Raw genomic sequence first — 19968 nt, 5'->3', positions numbered from 1 at the left:
TGAGTTAGTAGACAAACATAGTTTGATGGATTATGAGACTACTATTGACAGTTCGTGGCAATGGTGCTTACATCATGCTTCAACTTGAACGATATTTTTCTGTTTTCTTTTTTTTACCACGGCTTTGTTCTTCACATGAATAATGAAAACCGCTGATTCAGTGGACGCCGTGGAGAAGTGACCCGTAGTATACGTCGACACATCGCCTCTTGGATCTTACCATTATTGAGACTTGTCGGGAAGGCAACTTCTTGACACCCGTGTGTATTTCCGTAAGAAGCAAAAGAAAAAAAGGTTAAAAGTATAAAAAGTATAAAAAAGGGATGCGCGACCGTGCGACTTGGAACTTAGAGCTTATTGCCAGAACAGGTCACAGCTATGGTGAAGATCGATGGACGGGCGGGTAGAAGCGACGAAAGTCGTCGATCAGATACTTAAAACGAGAGCTTCTCAAGTTTCAGTCTTGAGTCGCAGAGTTAGTTGCCTTAGGCCAGTCCAGCCGCTCGGGTTCCGGTTGACCAGTTAGTCCGGCCGTAAACAAGTCCATGATCAATGATCATCCATGAACACAGCCTCTCCCGTTGCCTTTGTTTTGATTTGGCCCGACCATACGGGCAAGCTCGCTTTAGGGTTTCCCTTTATGCTCCTTCTCGTAAAAATAACCGATGTTGCACAGGGGCCCGAGAAGAAACACATGGTGGCGGTCGTATCTACGTATCTGCAACTTTTCTGCATCCTGTCGCGCCCTATGCAGATGGGAATGCAAAATGACGTCTTTTGTACAACTTGACGGGTATACTGATCACATCAGGTTTTTTTCAAACTTCGCCAGGTCTCATGAGAGTTGACGGGTGTCCTTTACCTGCCAACCTTGACATCGCGATCTGGAACATGCCGTCAGGGATAATCGATGTCAATACGATCATTCCTGAAAATTTCACATCTTGTCTAGAACATCGCTTCCGCCGCATCGGCATGTCGGTTAATCAAGTTATCGCCGCAGATCATCATCAGGGAGCTTCCTTTTGCCTTGGTTGGTTCGTGGGGAAACAACAAGAAGCAGGAACCAGGCAGCCAGGCAACCAGGGGCTGAGGCGCATACATCACCTTTTTTTTTTTTTTTTGCTTTTATTTTTTCTGCCGTGATTTACAGCCGCGGTTTTCTAAAGTATCTACCACGACCCGACGCCTCGGTGTTTGGAAATTGTTCAGCCTGAGGCGAGGCACAACCACATCCGGCTTAGTGATGCGACCCCTGACAAGCCGCCCCTTTTGTCGCTTTTAGCGAGAACTGCTGGAGCGGGCGTCAGACGATCCAAACCCCTTCCGGGCTAGAGAGGTCTTAGCGTCCCTGCTGGAGTCTGGACCCTTGCAACTTCACGTGGCAGACGTCGGCTCCGCTGCAGCATCGTTCGGCCCTTCCCGAGTTTGGCACCAAAGCCGATGCACTAATCTTAGCGCGACAGCCACACCCTGCTTTACGTTACAGCGGAATGAGCCGCTTACCTTACCTTAATTACCTGGTAATTTACACCCTTTTGGCTTTCAACCATGTGGCTTACTGCAACTTGCCTTCCCCCGGCCGGGTGTAATGTGATATATACCGACACTGGGGGATCCGATCCTTGGCTAAGGAGAGGCTTAGACATTGTCAGGAGGTATGACACGATCATGTCATCACGAAGATGGCCTCATCAAGGTAATGCTCACATACTGTACAAAGCAGGGGGGGAGCAATAAGGAGGCCAAACACAATCCTCCATTCCCCTATGGCCTACTCGTAAGCAAACCGATCGGCTACGTTTTCCACTTCCGGGCGATCACTTATACATAGAAGGCCACAAGGCAGATATGCACATTTACGGATGCCGAGAACAGTATATTCCTGTTCCTGTTCCTGATCCTCGATCACTCGGTGCTCAATGCTTCTTCAACGGCAACAACAGCAATCCATCTACCGACCAAAAGAAAAACTAAAAATGCTAGCACACCGTCGAAACCATCATCGTGTCAATCCCATCCTCATCGGCAGTGCTACGGCACTTAAGCTCCATAGAACATGATACTATAATCAGTTTCAATCAATCTACTCCGTACTCGGGTCATGGTCGCTTAACCGATCTCAATAACGCGACCGAAAATCACCCATAGTGTCGCATAACTCGGCCGTCACCGAATCTACCACGATCAATATTATGACATTCGGCCTCAAACTATTGACACTACTACCGAAAACAACAACCCCCTGTCAAAAGATGACTACAGTAGCGCAAAAGCAGGTAAGCAAAAAGAAAAAAAAAAGGAAATAAATAAATAAAAATTAATAATACACAAAACCCACCAAAAACCACGCAAGGAAACCAGAATCAGGAAAATACCAATCACGGATATAATCCACAAACACGGACTTAACACCACCCCCACCACGGCCATCATGTGGGGCGGGAGGGGGGTGTGGGAATGGGAAACTTTGAACCCGATTTTCACCCGGCAGGAAGCGGCCGAAACCCTCATTTCCTATTCGGTCCAGTAGCACCAGCACCCCGTCATTAAATCATCACCAGAAAAAAGGGGAGATTATCATTGTGCTCAGTACACACTACACCACTACAGCACTAGTAACTGGTAGGACAGTGGGGATCCGATCACAGCTCAATGATCAATCTCAGTGTTCGCTTGTTTTATGCCGAGGTTCCTTGATCCTTCTCTTCACTTCTATTCGTTCGTTTTTACTTAGTTGCCTATCTTCAATTCTACTTTATTTAATTTCCCCTTGGAAAAGAAAAACGAAGGGAAAAAGGACCAAGAGCCCCATCGGGGTAATATCAATGAGACACAAGACACGGTACTTGGAAGACTCGGCCTATCCCTTCATTATACTCCATAGTAGAATACGGGCGACCGAGTCAGTGATTGGGGGGGTTTACGATGATTAATCATCACCCAAGGAAAGTGGGTTGTGTCTATGTAACTGTAGGTAGGGATTAGATCGCTTTTTGGACCCAGTTGCATTTCCATTTAGGCTTATAGACTCTATACTATATACAATACCGGTTGTGGTTAGTGGCAGGACACGTCAATCGCAAAGCTAAATGCCCACGCACTTGTTGGTGGTCCTTGGGAGTACGAAGTAAAAGGTTGATACTACGTACTTAATCAATGTATTAATCTATTTTGCCATGGTTGAGCTGATTGTAGGAAGGGGTGGTATGAATGGTATGGAAAGGAGGTTTTAGGTGTAGGTAATCACATTACCGATATCTTGGTCTATTCTTTGTATTCACGGTCTACTGCATATATATATATCAATCTTATGCTAAGATAATGTACATAACAAGTCCTTGGTGAATGACCAAGTAGAGAAACTAAGTAAAGCGAGTAGGTAAAGCAAGTAAGTAAGTAACATAAATCCACACATGAAAAACCACCACAACACCCAAAACATAGAATCAAGAATACGAACTTGCAAACGACACAATGAGACAATCAAAGAATGCAGATCGGAATTCGAATCAAGGACAGACCCATTCCACCGTGACCTGGCCATAGCTTTTCCAGCGACCCGCACCCACAAGTTGGAACCAGGTCTTGACCTTCGGCGATGCCGAGGGGAGAAAGTCTAAAACTTGATTGAGAAACCGCTTAGTCAAGAAGGGGAAGTTTTCTACTTCCCCTTTTAGACTAGCCGTATTGGCTATACCATACCTACTAACGAGGGGGGGCCGGCGGGGCGGAGGGGAGTAATATCCGACCGTACATACTTTACTTACATCCCTAGGTCTTAGTTTAGTCCAGTCTGTACTATAGTATGGTATGGAATGGACCTACTAGTACATACATAACAACATGAGGCTCGGCAGGATTCTCATTCAATCAATAGTAAGGACAAGGATTTAGTTCTAGCGAATCAGTTCCTATGAGGTAAGGCAAGTAGGACACAGTACCACCATCACACAACAACGTCGCATACTCACTGCAACATCAATCCCACATCAGGATCGTATCGATTACCGAAGACAGTTAGGTCATTGGATGAAAAAAGCACCGACAAGCAGATCTCCGGCGTGGCAGCGGGCCCTTACCCAGACTGGTTTAGTGATGTGTCGTGCGAGGACCCAGTGTACTAACTCGAATAGGGTTCGTGGCCGAAGGCTGGGTCGCTTGGCTTTTTGGTCTGGTTTTCTTTTTTCTTTTCTTTTCTTTTCTTTTTTTTATTTTGTATCCACTGTGGTTTTTTTTCTTTGGTGACTGTTTTTAATCTATTTGGTGGGTGGTGATTTGTTTCTTATTTTACTGGAACGAGAAGCCCAGACGACCCGGGCTTTGGAAAGTGATCGACACGGGACTTTACGTGCGTTTTTTCTTGATTTAGTCTTGCTTTTTGGTTGGCGCTTGTCTGTATGTATACGTAGTATACTAATGGAGGATCCATAGTACATAACTTACTCGTACTGAATGAACAGTGTTTCAGATGCTCGCGTGTGTTTGGTTCGAGGGCGTTTAATCTACTATACTTTTGGAGGGGCTTCCTGGTTCTTCATTCCTGAAGGATGATGGGGGTGTGTCTTGGGGGCTGGAATTCCCTCGTGGTTTAGGCTCTTGGGTCTTTGGAAAGGGAAGGTTTCATGCGAAAGGGAAATTACAAGAGAGAAAAAAAAAAGTAAACTTGTGGAAACCATAGCAGCGGACAATTAAGATCTGCAAGAGAAGGTTGTAGGTTAGATACGAGATCAGAACCAGGTCTAAGCAGAAAATATCAAACATCTATGACGTGGCTGTAGCTTACCCAGAGCTTACAAAGGGCAAGGCAGAGAGCATCAGAAATCTCTATCTACATCACAAGACGGCATCACCAGATGATTTCCTCCAGTCATAGCCACTGATCTTGCATGACAAGTGCCGAATGCTCAGGTTGGCCACCACGCTGCGTCTGTCGGCAGAACGGGGGCAACAACAAAGAGGCAAAAAAGAAATGCGAGGCAACTCGACCAATGAGCCGGATTCCGGTGTTTGGTTCCTTACGATCCCGATCTGGGTTGAGGTGCGCTAGATCGTCGTTTTGCTGTGTGATGCCGTCCGCATGTGGCTGTTTCAAGATTACTATTCCTACGGTCTAGCGCTGGCAGTTTATGAAGCTGTCGATTGGTTTTGGTTCCTCGTTTGCTTAAGGTGGTATCGCATGGAGATGTATGACGGACCCTCGCTCACTTTTTATGAGACTATTCAGAACGATGCTGACGGGAGCATGGATTCTACTATAAGCTGACATCTTAAGCTCCGTCCGCCTTAATAGACAGGGGACCTTAACTTCGTTCTCCTGACCATGTGGTCTAGTGGGAAATAACCGCCGGTCATATTTAGGCGCCGGTTACATGCGGACGACCAATGCGTGTGGCCGGCGTGGAGCACTCAGTGTAGGAAGGATTCTGTTGCCTGCATTGGCGCAAGGTCCGTGAGCGAGTGGGTGTGGGAGTCATACCGGTCCTTCGATCCAGTTAGCAATACAGTCTGTGCTCACGACGGACGTACATTGACTGCGCCATGCCTGAGAGAGTCACGCTCACAGGTAGCTAGTGTATCTACAGTACCGTATGCACATCAGACCATGAGTATCACTTACGACAGCGTGGGGTTGCCATCCATCTCTCTGGGATGCATCCAAAGAGGAAGGACCTGAGCCGAAGTGATGCTCAGCGACGGCGCTAAGCCGCTAACACCTCGTGCTAAACCTTCGCGGATCGCCTGGAGTGGGTTTCACTACTCGGCCGTTGGGATTCTTGTCTAAGACAGAGTCTAATTAGTGCCATTCCTATCCGGGTGCGGCGCATGAGATCAGTCGTTTTGAACGCAATTTTGAATTGGGCACTATATGCAGGGTCAAGTTGATATTCAATCCGGATGTCGACTCTTACTACGGACGAATGGATGAATCATTCCTGCGTACATGGCCTGATCTTCTTGGTTCTCTGCTGGTACCTGGACGACGGTGTCAGACCGAGGGCAAAAAGTCAGTGAGTACAGCGATACAACTCCAAAGCAGGACTAACCTGGCCAGGATCTTGATTGGTATAGTTTTAGCGGGGTTCTAGTTCTATTCTAGTTGGAGAGAAGGAAATCTCCTACTGGGGCGAGGCCCAAATCTCGCATGGAACGAACATCACCTGGTCTAGTAAGCATCATGCCCAACTCTCACCGACCTCTCCCATGGGAATGGATCATTAATAACAAAACCAAGAGTAATACCAGGGGAAAGGATGGCTATTTTCGAACCCTGGACCGGAGCTCGCCAGCGATTGGAGCAGCTACTGCAACCAAACATCCAGTCGCTATGACAGATCATCCGCTGCTGCGACTCTGGTAAATCGTCAGGGATCTTGCATCCACCCAGCCAAACCCCTGCGAAGGCGGACAAAGTGACTGGTGGCCCTCCTGATTTACCACACAGAAACTTTCTGCCTATTCTTGAGTAGCAACCTGTAGCATTTCGCTGGCCGACCATGGAGGGTAGACATCTTCTACGGAGATAAACAGGAAAAGCCGTAAGGCAAAGTCAGAGGGGGGGGTTTAGAGAAGAGTGTATGTGCGTATGTAGGCCATGCAAGTTTCAACCCCTCTTTCGCATAGTCTTTCTCATTTCCCCCCACCTCGACGGAGAACCGCGTCAACGAGGGGAGAGTTGGGCAGAGAACTGGAGGATGTCTGAACCCCACGCGAAGTTTGACACCCTCCCAAAGTAACGGTTCTCGGAGCTCTCTGCTCCCCAAAAACCGGGAGTTTGACTCGAAACCAGATGAAGGGATGAAGATATCATAGAAACATCATTATCATCATAATCATCATCAAACCATATGGCTTCCCAACGGTACTCTTAGCTTCATCGTGCTCGCAAAATTTCGCACCAATCAAGCCCCCATCCCCGCACACCCGATCCAGACGACGAGCATGTCGATCACAGTTGGATGCAACGAATAAGACATGCGTCCCGTATTTAGGGAAATTAATCCAAACAAGACGCATGCAAGAGACTGGACTCGACTACAAGCGAGTGCGGTCGTGGCAATTCGAATAGAGTTGCGAGTAAGAGGGGAGGCACTGACTCAAGTCTTCCACTCACCACTCGAGAAACTAAATTGCGGTAGCCACCGTCGACGCCTAAGGTCGCCCATTCGACATGGCCCTTCACCGGAATGTCGGTCTGATTGGCATGTAAAACCCCCGAAAATAATAGGCCATGCGTGGTTTTTTTTTTTTTTTTTTTTTTTTTTTTTTTTTTTTTTTTTTTTTTTTTCCATGATTGATCCGCAACGGAATTGTCCGATAATCTGCGGCCAAACCAGAAAATCAAGAAGCCCTGGTCAGGTCGCCCAATGATCGTGTTGTCGATCATAATGGCCTTGTATCAATGCACTTCATGCGTCTAGCTTGATGGAGCCTTTGATTTTTTTCTTTCTCTGTCTCTTTTTTTTCTTTTTCTTTTTTCTTTTTTCTTTTTCTTTTTTTTTTTTTGCTCCAACCATTGCCTTAGTAGCCTCGTCTGTACCGTAAATCCCAACCGGCTAGGAGGCTGGACATCTACATTCGTTGGTGCGTCAGTGTGTGATCTCTCCAGAGCACCACACCGAAAGGCTCTGATCTCCACCGTAAGAAACGAAACAAGGAAAAAAAGGAAAAATTAACACCGTGCCATATCCACTCAAAGATGATGTGGAGGACGAAGCGAAACCGGATGATCTTCGTTTCCACTGTAATGCAGGAGGGCCTGTTCTCATACCTCATATCATCCTGTGATTCTTGGGCTATGCTAATAGTATCAAGGCTGTTATAGTCCTTCAGCCCCATATGCATGGCCTCATTTTCTTGTCACACGCGCGAACTCAGTCCACATTTGCCGAACACATGGATCCCAGATGCAAACTCTCTGTGAGGTATTTTTCCCCTCTTATTTGCTTCTTAGTCTTTCTCTGTAGGGTATAATTTAACGACTTGACAAGCACGGACTGTGTCAATGTATGCCTGTATGTATAGTAGTCACATACCCACGGCAGACACGAGAGTCACATTGACTTTTCGCCTTGAAAACTATCGCATTGACAGTTTGCGGCTCGGATCGCCTTCGGACGGTGAGGGATGTGGTGTGACACGTAAGATAACATTTCAGGGTACCAGCGATGCATTATCGTTTATCATGTGCCTGTATTGTATCATTGCCTCCTTTCCGACTTGTATACCCTCCGTATATCCTGCGCTTTTAGGTTGTGTATTCGGCCGGATGGATTCAAGGTTGTCTTGTCTGCTTGTATTAGCTGACTGCCTTGTGACCTGGCTAACGTCGTCTCTATCGCATGCTTGGCTCTTCGAACCTGCCTCCGTTGAGTGTGGCTTGATTGCTTGGGCTGTGCCTCGGTTGTTGTCCTATAGCTGAGGCTGGTGAACAGTCGAACACTGACTCCCTTGCACGGCTGACGGCTAAGTAAACTGGATGGTTTTGACCAGAAGTTGACTGATATATAACAGTATCGTAGGTGATGGATACTGTGAATGTAGAAGTTTGGAGCTGTAGTTTGGAATCAGTCGTAAATGTTAGAGTATCAAAGCATACATATATTTCCTTGGTAGATAGAAAAAGGAGTGAGAGATAAATATATATAGTCAGCATGAGTTTATTCCAATATATGGCCATCAACCCAAGAAAATATATCGGGAACGACGTATAGATATCAACTTTCTATATATATCCTGCGTGTAATCATCAATCGTCATATTTACCTCTTGCATCCAACCCTACCTCATCGAGATCGGGATTAAGCTTCCAAATTCAAGCTCTCCAAGATCTTGTCGAGTTTATCCATCAGGATGTGATAATTCATCGAATCCTTATCGAATTCGTCCACAACAATTTCTCCGTTCAAGTTGCGCATGACAGGGACATTCTCCTGTGCTTCCTGGGAAGCGTGTTCTGCATTATTCAGCACTTCAGGAGAACCCTTGTCCGTAAGATCAATTGCCTCAACACCATGTGCGACCTTTTCAATAGTCTCGTCATTGGCAATCGCGTCGGGGGCATGCTGCTCAGCCTCCTCTTCCATCATTTCTTCGAGACCAGCGTCGTCGAACCTGAGTCTGAATCGCTCGCCCAGGTAAAAGCGTATGTCGTCTAGCAGCTCGATGGAGTCAGTTTCTTGTCTTCCTTGGATACGAGAAGCCGACTCTTGAATCAATTCAGCAAACTCAGGTGAATCGATGTGAGCTTCCAACCGATAGGCTAGATAGCGAGCCGCAAATTCCTCTAGTCTTTGAACCCGTGTCATCCATGCAGCTCGAATTATGGCATATATGTCGAGGTCCTCTTCCTCCTTAGTGCCCCGGGTCTTCGCAGCTTCCGCCTGGGACATGTTACCGCTACCGAGGGTGCTGATCACGACTGCTGCTTTGGTTTTGAGCTTCTCTATAAACAGCATGTCTGCAGCGAAAAGAACATCAACCGCAACTTCAAGCGGGAAATCGACACTCTCCGTGTAAAGGAACGTAAGGATAATCTCTAGCACGTCCGGGGAGCAGTCGACGTTGATGATGTGTAGATGATCTTTTAGATGCGCTTCACGGAATGGTGACGAGAACATCGTATGAAAGAATTCAGACCTTAAAAGCATCGCCCGATGGCAGGGAAAGAGGACAGACTTCTGGGTTTGCTCTTTCGTGCCAGCATTGGCACCGTTTTCTGGTTGCAGGGTACCATTGCTATGTTCATCCGTTTCCTCCGGCAGTTCATCAGCTTGGAGCAAGACATCTGCAAAAATGGCATTGTTGCGATCCCATTTGATGTCGCCTGCCCTGATCGTTTCGACTACCATCTTATTTTGTAGAACATTGCTGCGGAACCATTCCTCTAATTGGTCTCTTCCCCTTGTAAGCTCTGTAGTCCTTCTCTGCCTGGCTAATCTCCTATCACCACTGTCAAGAATGCTGTCCACAAGAGTGTCGATCTCCAAGTGTTTGGCAATCCTATTGATGCCAGCAAAGACTTCCGATTCAGTGAAACCCGTGCCAGGTCCACTTCTTAGTTCACGAGGTGCTTCCCCAAAATATAAATATTTGATCGCCGCGGCAAAAGCCTGTGGTGGAATAGTGTTGGGGAGCTTCCATGTTGCGGTACTGGGGGAAGCTGCCAGCTTACTCCGGAAGTAAGGTGATCGCGCAGAGAGTATGAATTTATGCAAGTACAGAGACTCATCCTCGGCAGTGACAACGATATCAGACGTCCCAGGCTGGTCGCGGGTGAGGAGGGAGGAGATGTGGGCAGCAAGAGGCTGAAGGGGATCAGTCGATTTAGAATAGTCATATTCAAGCAACAAATTCCGAATGCGATCGTTCAGAGCATTATATAAACATCTACACAAGCGCGCACGTCAGCGGTACTTGAAGGTTGGGTGGCAACTGGGCCGGCCATACCTCTCCCCCTGGAACGTATCTCGCTCGCATAATGCACCAGACTCGAGAAGCAATTGGGCAACCTCGTAATGGCCACAAAGACTTGCCTGCACGGCTCTTAGCAATGAACTATCGTCTTTCCATCGCCAACGATTTGCGTGATTCGACAGGGTTCCCAGGGTGGTCCTATGGAAGCCAATATCACTTACCAAGATCAAGGGGGTGTAATCATAGGGGTCGCGAGCATTAATATTGACTCCTTCTGTTATCTTCTCTTGACAAACTTTGAGATCCCCCTTACGACAAGCAGCGCAGAGCTCCCGAAATGGCTCACTAAGATCGAGAGGGTTATCGTCCTTGATGGTTCCCTCCTTGATCAGTTTCTTTTCATTGTGTAAACTGATCTCTAACTGGTCCTTGCGAAGCACAGTCGGTTCAGACATTGCGAATGAGTCTTGGGCCGATGGTGTCCGGAGATATTGGATACTAATGTTGCCGAGAGCGGGACTCTATCGGTTGGCGATGCCATCATCTTATCGATAAGAGAGCATCACGTGGATTCTAATCGCCACATAAAAAAAGGGGAGGTCCTTCAAAGGGGGGCTTATCGACTTCAAATCCTTGCAGGACACAACGCCAGGAATCAGGGTGAAAGGACAATAAGTTCACGCATGGCTTACTAGATCCACCACGCACAGATGTGTGCCTGTGAATGCATCCAAGTGACAGATCCTACAGCAGGATGGATATGTTTACACATTCAAACAGCAATGACGGTGGTGATGATGACACGACTTCTCACCGCCCGCACCTCACCGCCTACTACATGAAGCAAAGATCGCTTGCGCACCCCGTTGCTCAGCAACAGTGCTTCAACTAAACATTCATGGCCTCCGTCCCGTTGCATGAAGACTTACTTCTTTAAATCTACCAATTTTGCTCCATGTCCAAAGCCGACCTCGTTGTCTACTAACCAAACAGGTTCTACAAAAATAAGATCAATTCATGAATGAGCTGATCACTCATCCATCCTCTTCCAATTCTCCTATTCGACCTTTCCCTTTACCCTTAAGTGCTTGCCTGTGGCATAATCTACTCAGTAGCCACGATGGCAATCGCATTGGCGGAAGCAGACAAGTATGAGGTGCTGGAGAAGATTGGTACGGCATATACATCTCTCTCTATATCTGATGCTTGACCCCACGAGATGTCTGACTGTCCTCAGGTTGTGGTTCCTTCGGTATTATTCGCAAAGTCAGGAGGAAAGCAGATGGCTTTGTAGGCTCGCCGAACCCCTCTTCTACCTTGTACGACTACTTACAAAAGCGAAATGCAGATTCTGTGTCGCAAGGAGATTAATTACATCAAGATGTCCCAAAAAGAGCGCGAGCAGCTTACGGCCGAATTCAATATTTTGAGCTCTCTTCGACACCCGAACATTGTCGCTTACTACCACCGTGAACACCTAAAAGCGAGCCAAGACCTGTACCTTTACATGGAATACTGCGGCGGTGGTGATCTCAGCATGGTCATCAAGAACCTGAAGAAGACAAACAAGTATGCAGAAGAAGAATTTGTTTGGCGTATACTATCCCAATTGGTCACTGCGCTTTACCGTTGCCATTACGGTGCAGACCCGGCGGATGTAGGCTCAAACATTCTTGGACCTGCACCCAAGCCCTCGGGTCTCAAGGGAAAGCAGGCGCAGATGACAATCTTGCACCGCGATTTGAAACCGGAAAATATTTTCCTGGGACATGACAACACCGTTAAGCTAGGAGATTTCGGCCTTTCTAAGCTAATGAATTCTCATGATTTCGCATCAACATACGTCGGAACTCCATTTTACATGTCCCCCGAGATATGCGCTGCGGAAAAATACACCTTGCGCTCCGATATTTGGGCTGTCGGCTGCATCATGTACGAACTTTGCCAGAGAGAGCCACCTTTTAACGCGAGAACACACATTCAACTTGTCCAACGAATTCGCGAAGGCAAATTCGCTCCGCTGCCTGAATTTTACTCCCCTGAACTGAAGAATGTCATTGCTAGCTGTTTACGAGTGAACCCAGACCACCGCCCTGATACTACCGCATTGATCAACCTTCCTATCATCCGCTTGATGAGAAAGGAGAAAGAAGTTGTTGACCTTAGTAGCAAACTTCGAAAGCGCGAAGAATCAGCCCTGCAGAAGGCCAAGGAAGTTGAGCAGACATTTGCAAAACTCGAAAAGGAAAGGCAGCAGATGAAATCAGACATTGAGAGCTCCCTGCGCCGGGAATGGGAGGTAAAAGCTAGACTAGAAATCGACCGCCAAGTGCAGAACGAACTTGAGAGACTTCGCAAGAGGTTTGAGACCGAGGTTCAAGATAGGGTGGCTATTGAACTAGAGAAACAGAGGAAAAGTCAAAACGTCAGAGATGATGCTGCCCTACGCTCAAGCGTTTATGGCTCGCGATCGTCTACCAGTAATGGAGAAGATACAGACTTTCCTTCCACCACTGATATCAGTCAGTTGTCCATGGAGTCACCAGTGAACAAGCCGTTAAGACGAGAGACTCGCACTCCTTTCAATCGCTCAAAAACAGTCGTTGAGTCGCCCGTCGATGTGCAGATGGCTGAGCCATCTCCCATCTCAATCGCGTCACTCTCCTTGTCCCCGCGTCGTACCTCTGCCACCTCTTCTGGTAAGAACATCTTCGCAGAAGCAGAGAGACAGCGGGCCAAATGGGAGCCTACTCTAGCGTACTCTGATGATGAAGATGACACCCCTGATCTGCCTTCACCTACCAGGCCTAAAGTCAAACCCGATCCTTTCAAGGCTCCGTCTCGGCCCCTTCTTCGCCAGAACACAGCGGCGCTAATGCAGAAACTGAGCACACAACCTCCACTTTTTCCCAGTAATCCTTCAAGATTGCCGCAAGCATCAGGATCCGGTCAAAACGAGGCCCGTCACGGAGAGCCCAAAGCCAGATCTCCCCACCGACGTCTGTCAAAGATCCCATCGTCGGCGAACTTGGCTGCTGACGCTGGATCGCCAACTCGCAAGTCTGGCTTAAAGCAGCACCCTACGAAGGTTAACGGTGGGGGAGAGGAGATGTTCAAAGCCGTGATGCAGCGCAATATGGGTGGCAGAACACTGGTCGAACTTGCCCAAGCCCGGGCTGGTGGTCGCCCTGTTGAAGATCTCAAGCGATGTGCCAGTGACTCCCGCACTTCAAATTGCTCTTCTGGCCTCAAATCTTCAGATCGCGATCCACCAGCTGTGTGGGACCCTGAAAAGGATGAAATGCCGAGCCCCTTCCTTGCGCGTGGTCGAAAGGTTATTCGTAACTTGCGGTAATACCCATCACTACTTGTTTGGCTTATTGTGCCCCAAAGGCAACATTTCACTTCTACAAAGCAGTCGGTTTTGGTTTTCGCTGGTTGATCCGTGAAAACAACTGCATCTACATAAGACACCTCTCGTTTCTTATACGCTTTAATACTTGCAACACTCTGGAGTTATGATTGGATTATGTGCATTCTGGGGCACGAAGTTAACTGTGCAGAGAATCGAGGCCTCCGTGCATCTCTCTGGGTGCATCATCGTTGAAAATTATTAGTACTCTCCGACCGATCCATTCTTTCCTTTGTCGTTACGCTGTGATGTCCTTGTTTCTCTGATTTCCTCTCCCCATTACTTGGGGATACTGTACAGATATTTGCATTCGCCAGCCGGCTTTTGGTTTCCGCATTGATTTGGTGCCCTTGGGTCTGGAGATCTTTTGCACTCATCTCGAAGACTTGGATTCTTGTTCTTAGACCGCTTCACAGTCCTCAGAGACATGCCAACTTCTGCCACTCTTTTGGGACTGTACATCATTTTCCTTTTGTCTCTGCTTTTTGGGCGTTTGAGGGGCGGATTTGCCTGATGGCTTGCTGGGTTTAAAGGCGTATTCATGGAAGGGTTTTGTATGTACATACAACTTTTTGTTATCTCTTTTGAGGAGATCTGCCACAAAGCAGAATACCTATCTCAGATTCTTTTTTCCAATGTGTGCTATGTCCGCGATAGAGCCTACTATTTTCCGGTATCAGTTGTACATCGTGAAGTACTGGATATCATTATTATACGCTGTTATACATTTCATGCGTCCTCATCTTCGACGTCCTCGATCTGTACGGATCTGAGTTCCTGGTCAAACCGTTTCTCCTCTTCTAATAGCCGCTGTTGAGCGACATCATCAGGCTGATCAGAGCTCTCTTGTCCCACAGCTTCCGAAGGACCAGCATTGTAGCCTGCTTTCTCCAGCCGATCCATTTCTTCCGGCTCAAGTAGCTTTCCTTGCCCTCGAATGGCGTCCTGTTTAACCCTAACAGCGGCCGGAACGAATTTCTTAACAGCCTCTTGTCGCAAATCCTTGATCTCTGGCTTCGCTTCATAAACAGTTCTGAATTCAACCACAGGCGGTTTCGCCGGTAAACCATGTGGTCCCCGAGGACCTGTATCTGCATCCCCCTCTCTCTTCTTTTGATACTGGCGAGGAATTGGCGGCGGCGTATCCCGCGGCATAGGAATTCGTCGAACTTCCTCATCTGTCTCACTACTCTCACTATCCTGTCCGAAGTGGCCGCGGTCATCCCTCCTCCGCTTCCCTAATACACCGTCACCACGACCTCTGCCACCAAAGCCACCTCTCCTCGACTGGTGGTTGTCGAATTTCGGCGCCTTATCACCTAGTGCTTCCCGGGCCTTCTGTACAGCACGCAGATCCCGCTCCAGCGCCTCCAAAACCTCCTTATCGCGCGGCCGTAGTTTTTGGCCGGACTCTTCTACCGCTTTGAGGTCATCGATCTGGCGCTGAATGCGCTCGGGGTTGCGACGGGCGAGTTTCTCATTCTGGCGAGCCTGCGCCTCGGATTTGGCTTTTTTCAAGCTTTTCTGTTTGTCTGCTTTCCGCTGCGCTTGGACGGGGTTGAAGTTGCGTTCCTTGGGCATTTTCGTGAAGCTTTTGTTTATTTTATTAGAATCTTCTTTTTTTTTTAGTTCTGATGAAGAAAAACAAATAGGTTGTAGTGAACTAGGCGCGTGAATGGGACATTAATTTTTATCGAACTATTGAAGCTCCACTTTTGTCAGACATGGAATGTAAGCTCTCATCGTTTCTCGTTTTCTTGGCAAAGACAAGGACTCGAGGTGGCACAGCTCCGGGGAACGACAGAAACAGCGGTAGCGAACCACGGTGGAGCTGACGAAGGAGGGGAGAGTGGAGGAAAGGCTCACCAGCCGATGAGGTATCCAGCAAGAAGGGTGAAAGATGAGAGTCGCAGGACTAGACCTGTGCCGGACGCGGAGCTGCCAATCCAATCACGGATCAAAGATAGCAGTCGCAGGGCTCTAGCCTCACGGGTTGGGCAGCGGGTTTTAGGTACGGAATTGGTTTCGGTTCTGGGGAGCAGAGGCGACGATGATTGATCGACTGGTGTTTGCAGAGGCGGTTGGTTGATTGCGCTATTGGCACCGTGGGTTGCCTGGTTCGTTGGGGACGTTCGGGGGTGAGATCGCGGTAAAGAGGGAAGGGAAACCTCTAGGTCTTGGAAATGCGATTCGTATAGGAGAATTATTTGGAGGTGGGAGCTGCTGTTGGTTTGCGGAGGAGAGGGAACTGAATGAATGGTTGGAGGAGGACGTCGGAAGGCGGAACCACCATTTACTGTAGCTGTGGATTTCTTCAGTAGGGGAGATTCCTCAGTCACCCAAACTTGGTATGCTTCTTTTTTTCTTTTTTTTCTCTTTCTTTCTTCTCCCGCAGGTGAGAGAATTTAAATTAATATATTCCAAAATCCAAGATTATAGTTTCAATCCTGGTGCGACAATATATAATCCTGATTTAAGTCTTCAAGTTCCGTTCTATATAATGTATACCAAAACTCCGATCTATACCATCTAAATAATTCATACTGAGCGCCAAAGAAAGGGAAACGACCTAGAAATAAGTCGTACTCAACTTTGAATCATTATAGACACTATTCTCCACTACATATTACTTCTCTCGCTATCTTCCAAACCGGTTCTGGCCATTGGTTGTGTGCTCCAAAAGTCTGCTTTAGGTACTTTCCAGACCTCACTTCATACAATATATACTTACTCGCTCTTACATACTGTCCAATCCTCCCCCTCCACTTCCGTCTTTTCAACACCAAGGCATTTCTAATCACACTCTTTTAGCTTCACCAGTGCTCGTGTTAGATTCTCCAAGTTAGACCAATTCCTATCGTCCCCGGACGTCCGTCAGTGTGTAACCTGCGACCGATTCACGAGGAGAGCTGCTGCGGTTGTTTTTCTTTTTTCTTGCCGCCGATAATCTGTTTCCTCAATCGGCCCTCCTCTCCCACCATCATCCCTCTTTCGTTTCCCCTCCACTTCGGCCTCCTCCCCTCTAATTTCCCCCAATGACACCTTAGGCCTGTCGGTGAGGAGGTGATTTTTCTTGAGTTACTTCCAGAGGGGTGAGTGAGTGAGTGCGAGAGAGAGCAGGAGAGAAAGAACGAATCATCTAGCGGAGCCGATTCAGTCCCTTACTCTCCTTCCCACTCTCCGTCCTAATTCCTCCTAACGTTCGCTCCGGCCAACCATCATGAAATTCGGTCCGTCCCATCTCCACACATCGAGAACGACCGGCGCTTCCTAGACTCTTGTCGCGGTAAGAGCATGTCTCTGCCGGGACCAAATGTCCGTATCAGCCTCGATTCCCGACACCTCGCTTGGCCTTACCTCCTCCGAGATCCAGATCCTCCGACAACAGCAACAGATTGCGCTTCAGGGTGGCCATGCCACCAACGGGGTTTCCAGGGGCAGAGGAACTGGTCGAAGCAGCAATTCAAGTTCGCGTGCTGCCAGTGCTGCCAGCAGTCAAGGCCGATTGTTGCTGGACCCGATGAGTTTGCGAGCGCTATCCCATCAGCTGGATGCGCTACAGGGGCAGATTCGGAGTCGCATCGACTATGTATGTTGATATTTCCCTTTGAATTTCCTATTAACCCCACCCTATAAATGCCCCTCCCTTCTACGTCTCCCAAGACTCCTTCATAAGGATTTTGCGCATGTTTTCGTATGCCATGATTCCAGGTCCCGGTTGGGAATACCCAGTCGATGTTCCACAAGCCGGTCATCCCTTGCATATCATCTTATCACCTGTCCTAACGCCCTGCAGCTAGAGGAACAAATGCAGCTCTCTATTCAAAATACCTACGACCGTGCAGGAAACGTTATTCACAATGCCGATGCCGAGATTGCTCGTACGCGTTCGATTCTAGCCTCAATTGATGAACTGGAAACCGAAATGGCGAAGATTGGACATATCAGGGAGATTGTGAAAGCCTACCGTGGCCGAATTGAAGGGCTTGACCAACGCCTCGATCAGGCCGCCCGTAGGAGACGATGATCTTCACCGAGGACAATACACCTTCGACTATGATCCCGATCGCATATGCTTGGATGACGTTCACCGCTCTATACCCCGAAACCCACCTCATACACGTATTGCCTTAAACAACCTTTTGCCCTGGAGGCTCATACACTGGAATCCGGCGACGTCGGCTCGACTACCTGACGATCCCTTGTCCGCTTTTCATGCTTTAGGATGATTATGACCGAACGCTCGAGATGATAAATGCAAGCACGACCAAACTTGAGTTACAAGAGAGAAATGAAGGAAGTATATGTTTTATTGGCAAAAAATAAAAAAAGGAGAGGAAAGCCTCATGTTTATATACCACTATGTCCTCGCGGACCCTGTGCTATTATGATCTGTGCCGTTATTGCAGCGTTATTTGCCCCCCTTCACCAGTCACAGCGATATTCAATCCGCAGACGTGAATTTTTCTTTGTCTCCTTGTGTTCTGCTCGTTCCTTTATTACTCCTCTCGTTTCGTTCCTTTATTGTTTTTCTATATCTCTTTTTGTCCGGGACAGGATAGTTGCTTAAAGATGGGATATCTGCCTCGCGGCAATCTTTGGACCTTTTGGAGGTATCATGAACCGAGATTCGACAGGAAACAACATTGGTGTTTTAGCGAAGGAGTTCCCTCGTTGGTACCATTTTCTTTGTTCTATGTTTAAATTATTTCGACGGGCTGTTTACATGTCACGAGAACCACGCCTTTCACCCTTTGAAGTTGGATTTGTCGTCTATTATCTGGCGTCTCGATTCCCCAATATGTACTGTGCTCTTTCTTTTTCTTTATGAGTGGACGTTTGATCTATGACCATGTTGAATACATCCACGGCTGATCGTGCCCTGCTGCACAGATGGCTTATGTACAAATGTAATGAATGTGGCCGACTGTGTTATGACGCTTCTATCCGAACCTAGTATACACTTGTGGCCCCAGCATTTCAACTGTAGAATACCTGGAACCATCCCGATTGCTCTATATCGACGAATCCTGTTTTCGCCCTGGATAGCATGTGGACCGACCAGAGTTGCACGTGAAGTGTCGGAGCCCTGCTAAGGGGCCATGGCTTTTCCGTCGACAACCGCAAATGACCTGCAGGGTTCTTCGTAGCCTTTCCGATCAACAATCACAGCCCGCCCTTTAGTTTCTATAGCCCGCGGCATCTCACGACCGCCTTTAGCTTTATTGGACGACTCATATACCTAGCGCCCTCCCGTGGCAACTGATCCAAATGAATGGATGGTTGCTTCTGAGCCCGGACAGGTAGCCTTTCTTAATCAATGGAACGGTTGCATGAGGCTCGGCCATGTTTCCTTTCAAGGCGCCAGCCGACATTGGACAAACGATAGTTTACCGGGAATTCATAGGGTTTAATGTAAGTACCATTACCCCCTATGGTATTCCTTCTTGGTGCGTTTTAATGTGGTAGTACGCCGTCTCAGTAACCAATTGCTACTGTCCCACGCAGTTCACGTTGTTGCGAATGACAAAGAAATACAAGAATAGCAAAAGGTCATGGAGCTGGCGCTTGTAATTTTTCCTGTTCACTTTGCTTTCGACGTTCAGAAAGCTTTTTGGTTCGCCTTTCTGTTTGAGGAAAACGCTTCTCCGTCTCACAGGTAGTGCAAAGGATGACCCGGACATCGGCCCATGGCTTTTTGCGATCACGACTCTCGTTTCTGATTTCTTGTATGCAGCTGACACCTGGTGACAGAAGTGTATCGCAGCGTTTGCAATATGACCTTTTCGTCTCGACTGGCAGTCGCAGCTGTGTTTTTAGAGATACTCCACGCATTTGTGATATTAATACGCGAGAGAGGTGTGGGAGACGATCCATGTTTGCGCTGCTGTCCGTGCCAGTTGACTTTTGCCCAGAAGTAGTATCATGGCTCAAAAAATGTGGTACAATACGTGCTGAAGCCGACACTGGCTCGCCATCTGGACTGGTAGTATTCTGAGCGAGCTGGCTACTAGATTGTCTGGAGGCAACAGCAGTAGACTGTAGATAGATAGCGGCATTATGGAGGTAGTCTAATCGTGCACGGATATGACTCTGAGCTCCTCCTGGCGAGCCCTTTTTCCCCTTTGCCTTCGCCATTC

General features: G+C 47.8%; 3 protein-coding genes across 3 annotated transcripts; 1 reads left to right on the top strand and 2 right to left on the bottom strand.

Annotated features, from left to right (window-relative positions):
• Positions 1-8801: 8801 nt before the first annotated feature.
• On the bottom strand, positions 8802-10871 carry AO090120000153 (ankyrin repeat and BTB/POZ domain protein; the record flags this gene model as incomplete). The annotated part of the gene is made up of 3 exons (XM_001823852.3): positions 8802-10389; positions 10450-10535; positions 10638-10871. The coding sequence occupies 3 exons, from the start codon at positions 10869-10871 to the stop codon at positions 8802-8804; spliced, it is 1908 nt and encodes a 635-aa protein (XP_001823904.1).
• A 665-nt stretch (positions 10872-11536) lies between these two features.
• nimA (serine/threonine protein kinase nimA) lies at positions 11537-13771 on the top strand (the record flags this gene model as incomplete). Its single annotated transcript, XM_001823851.1, has 3 exons — positions 11537-11588; positions 11654-11706; positions 11765-13771. The coding sequence occupies 3 exons, from the start codon at positions 11537-11539 to the stop codon at positions 13769-13771; spliced, it is 2112 nt and encodes a 703-aa protein (XP_001823903.1).
• A 786-nt stretch (positions 13772-14557) lies between these two features.
• AO090120000151 (WW domain binding protein 11) lies at positions 14558-15409 on the bottom strand (the record flags this gene model as incomplete). Its single annotated transcript, XM_001823850.1, has 1 exon — positions 14558-15409. The coding sequence occupies one exon, from the start codon at positions 15407-15409 to the stop codon at positions 14558-14560; it is 852 nt and encodes a 283-aa protein (XP_001823902.1).
• Between the last annotated feature and the right edge of the window lie 4559 nt (positions 15410-19968).

Source organism: Aspergillus oryzae, chromosome 5, assembly GCF_000184455.2.
Source record: "Aspergillus oryzae RIB40 DNA, chromosome 5".
NCBI classification, from domain to species: domain Eukaryota; kingdom Fungi; phylum Ascomycota; class Eurotiomycetes; order Eurotiales; family Aspergillaceae; genus Aspergillus; species Aspergillus oryzae.
This window is presented reverse-complemented; position numbering and strand designations above follow the sequence as displayed.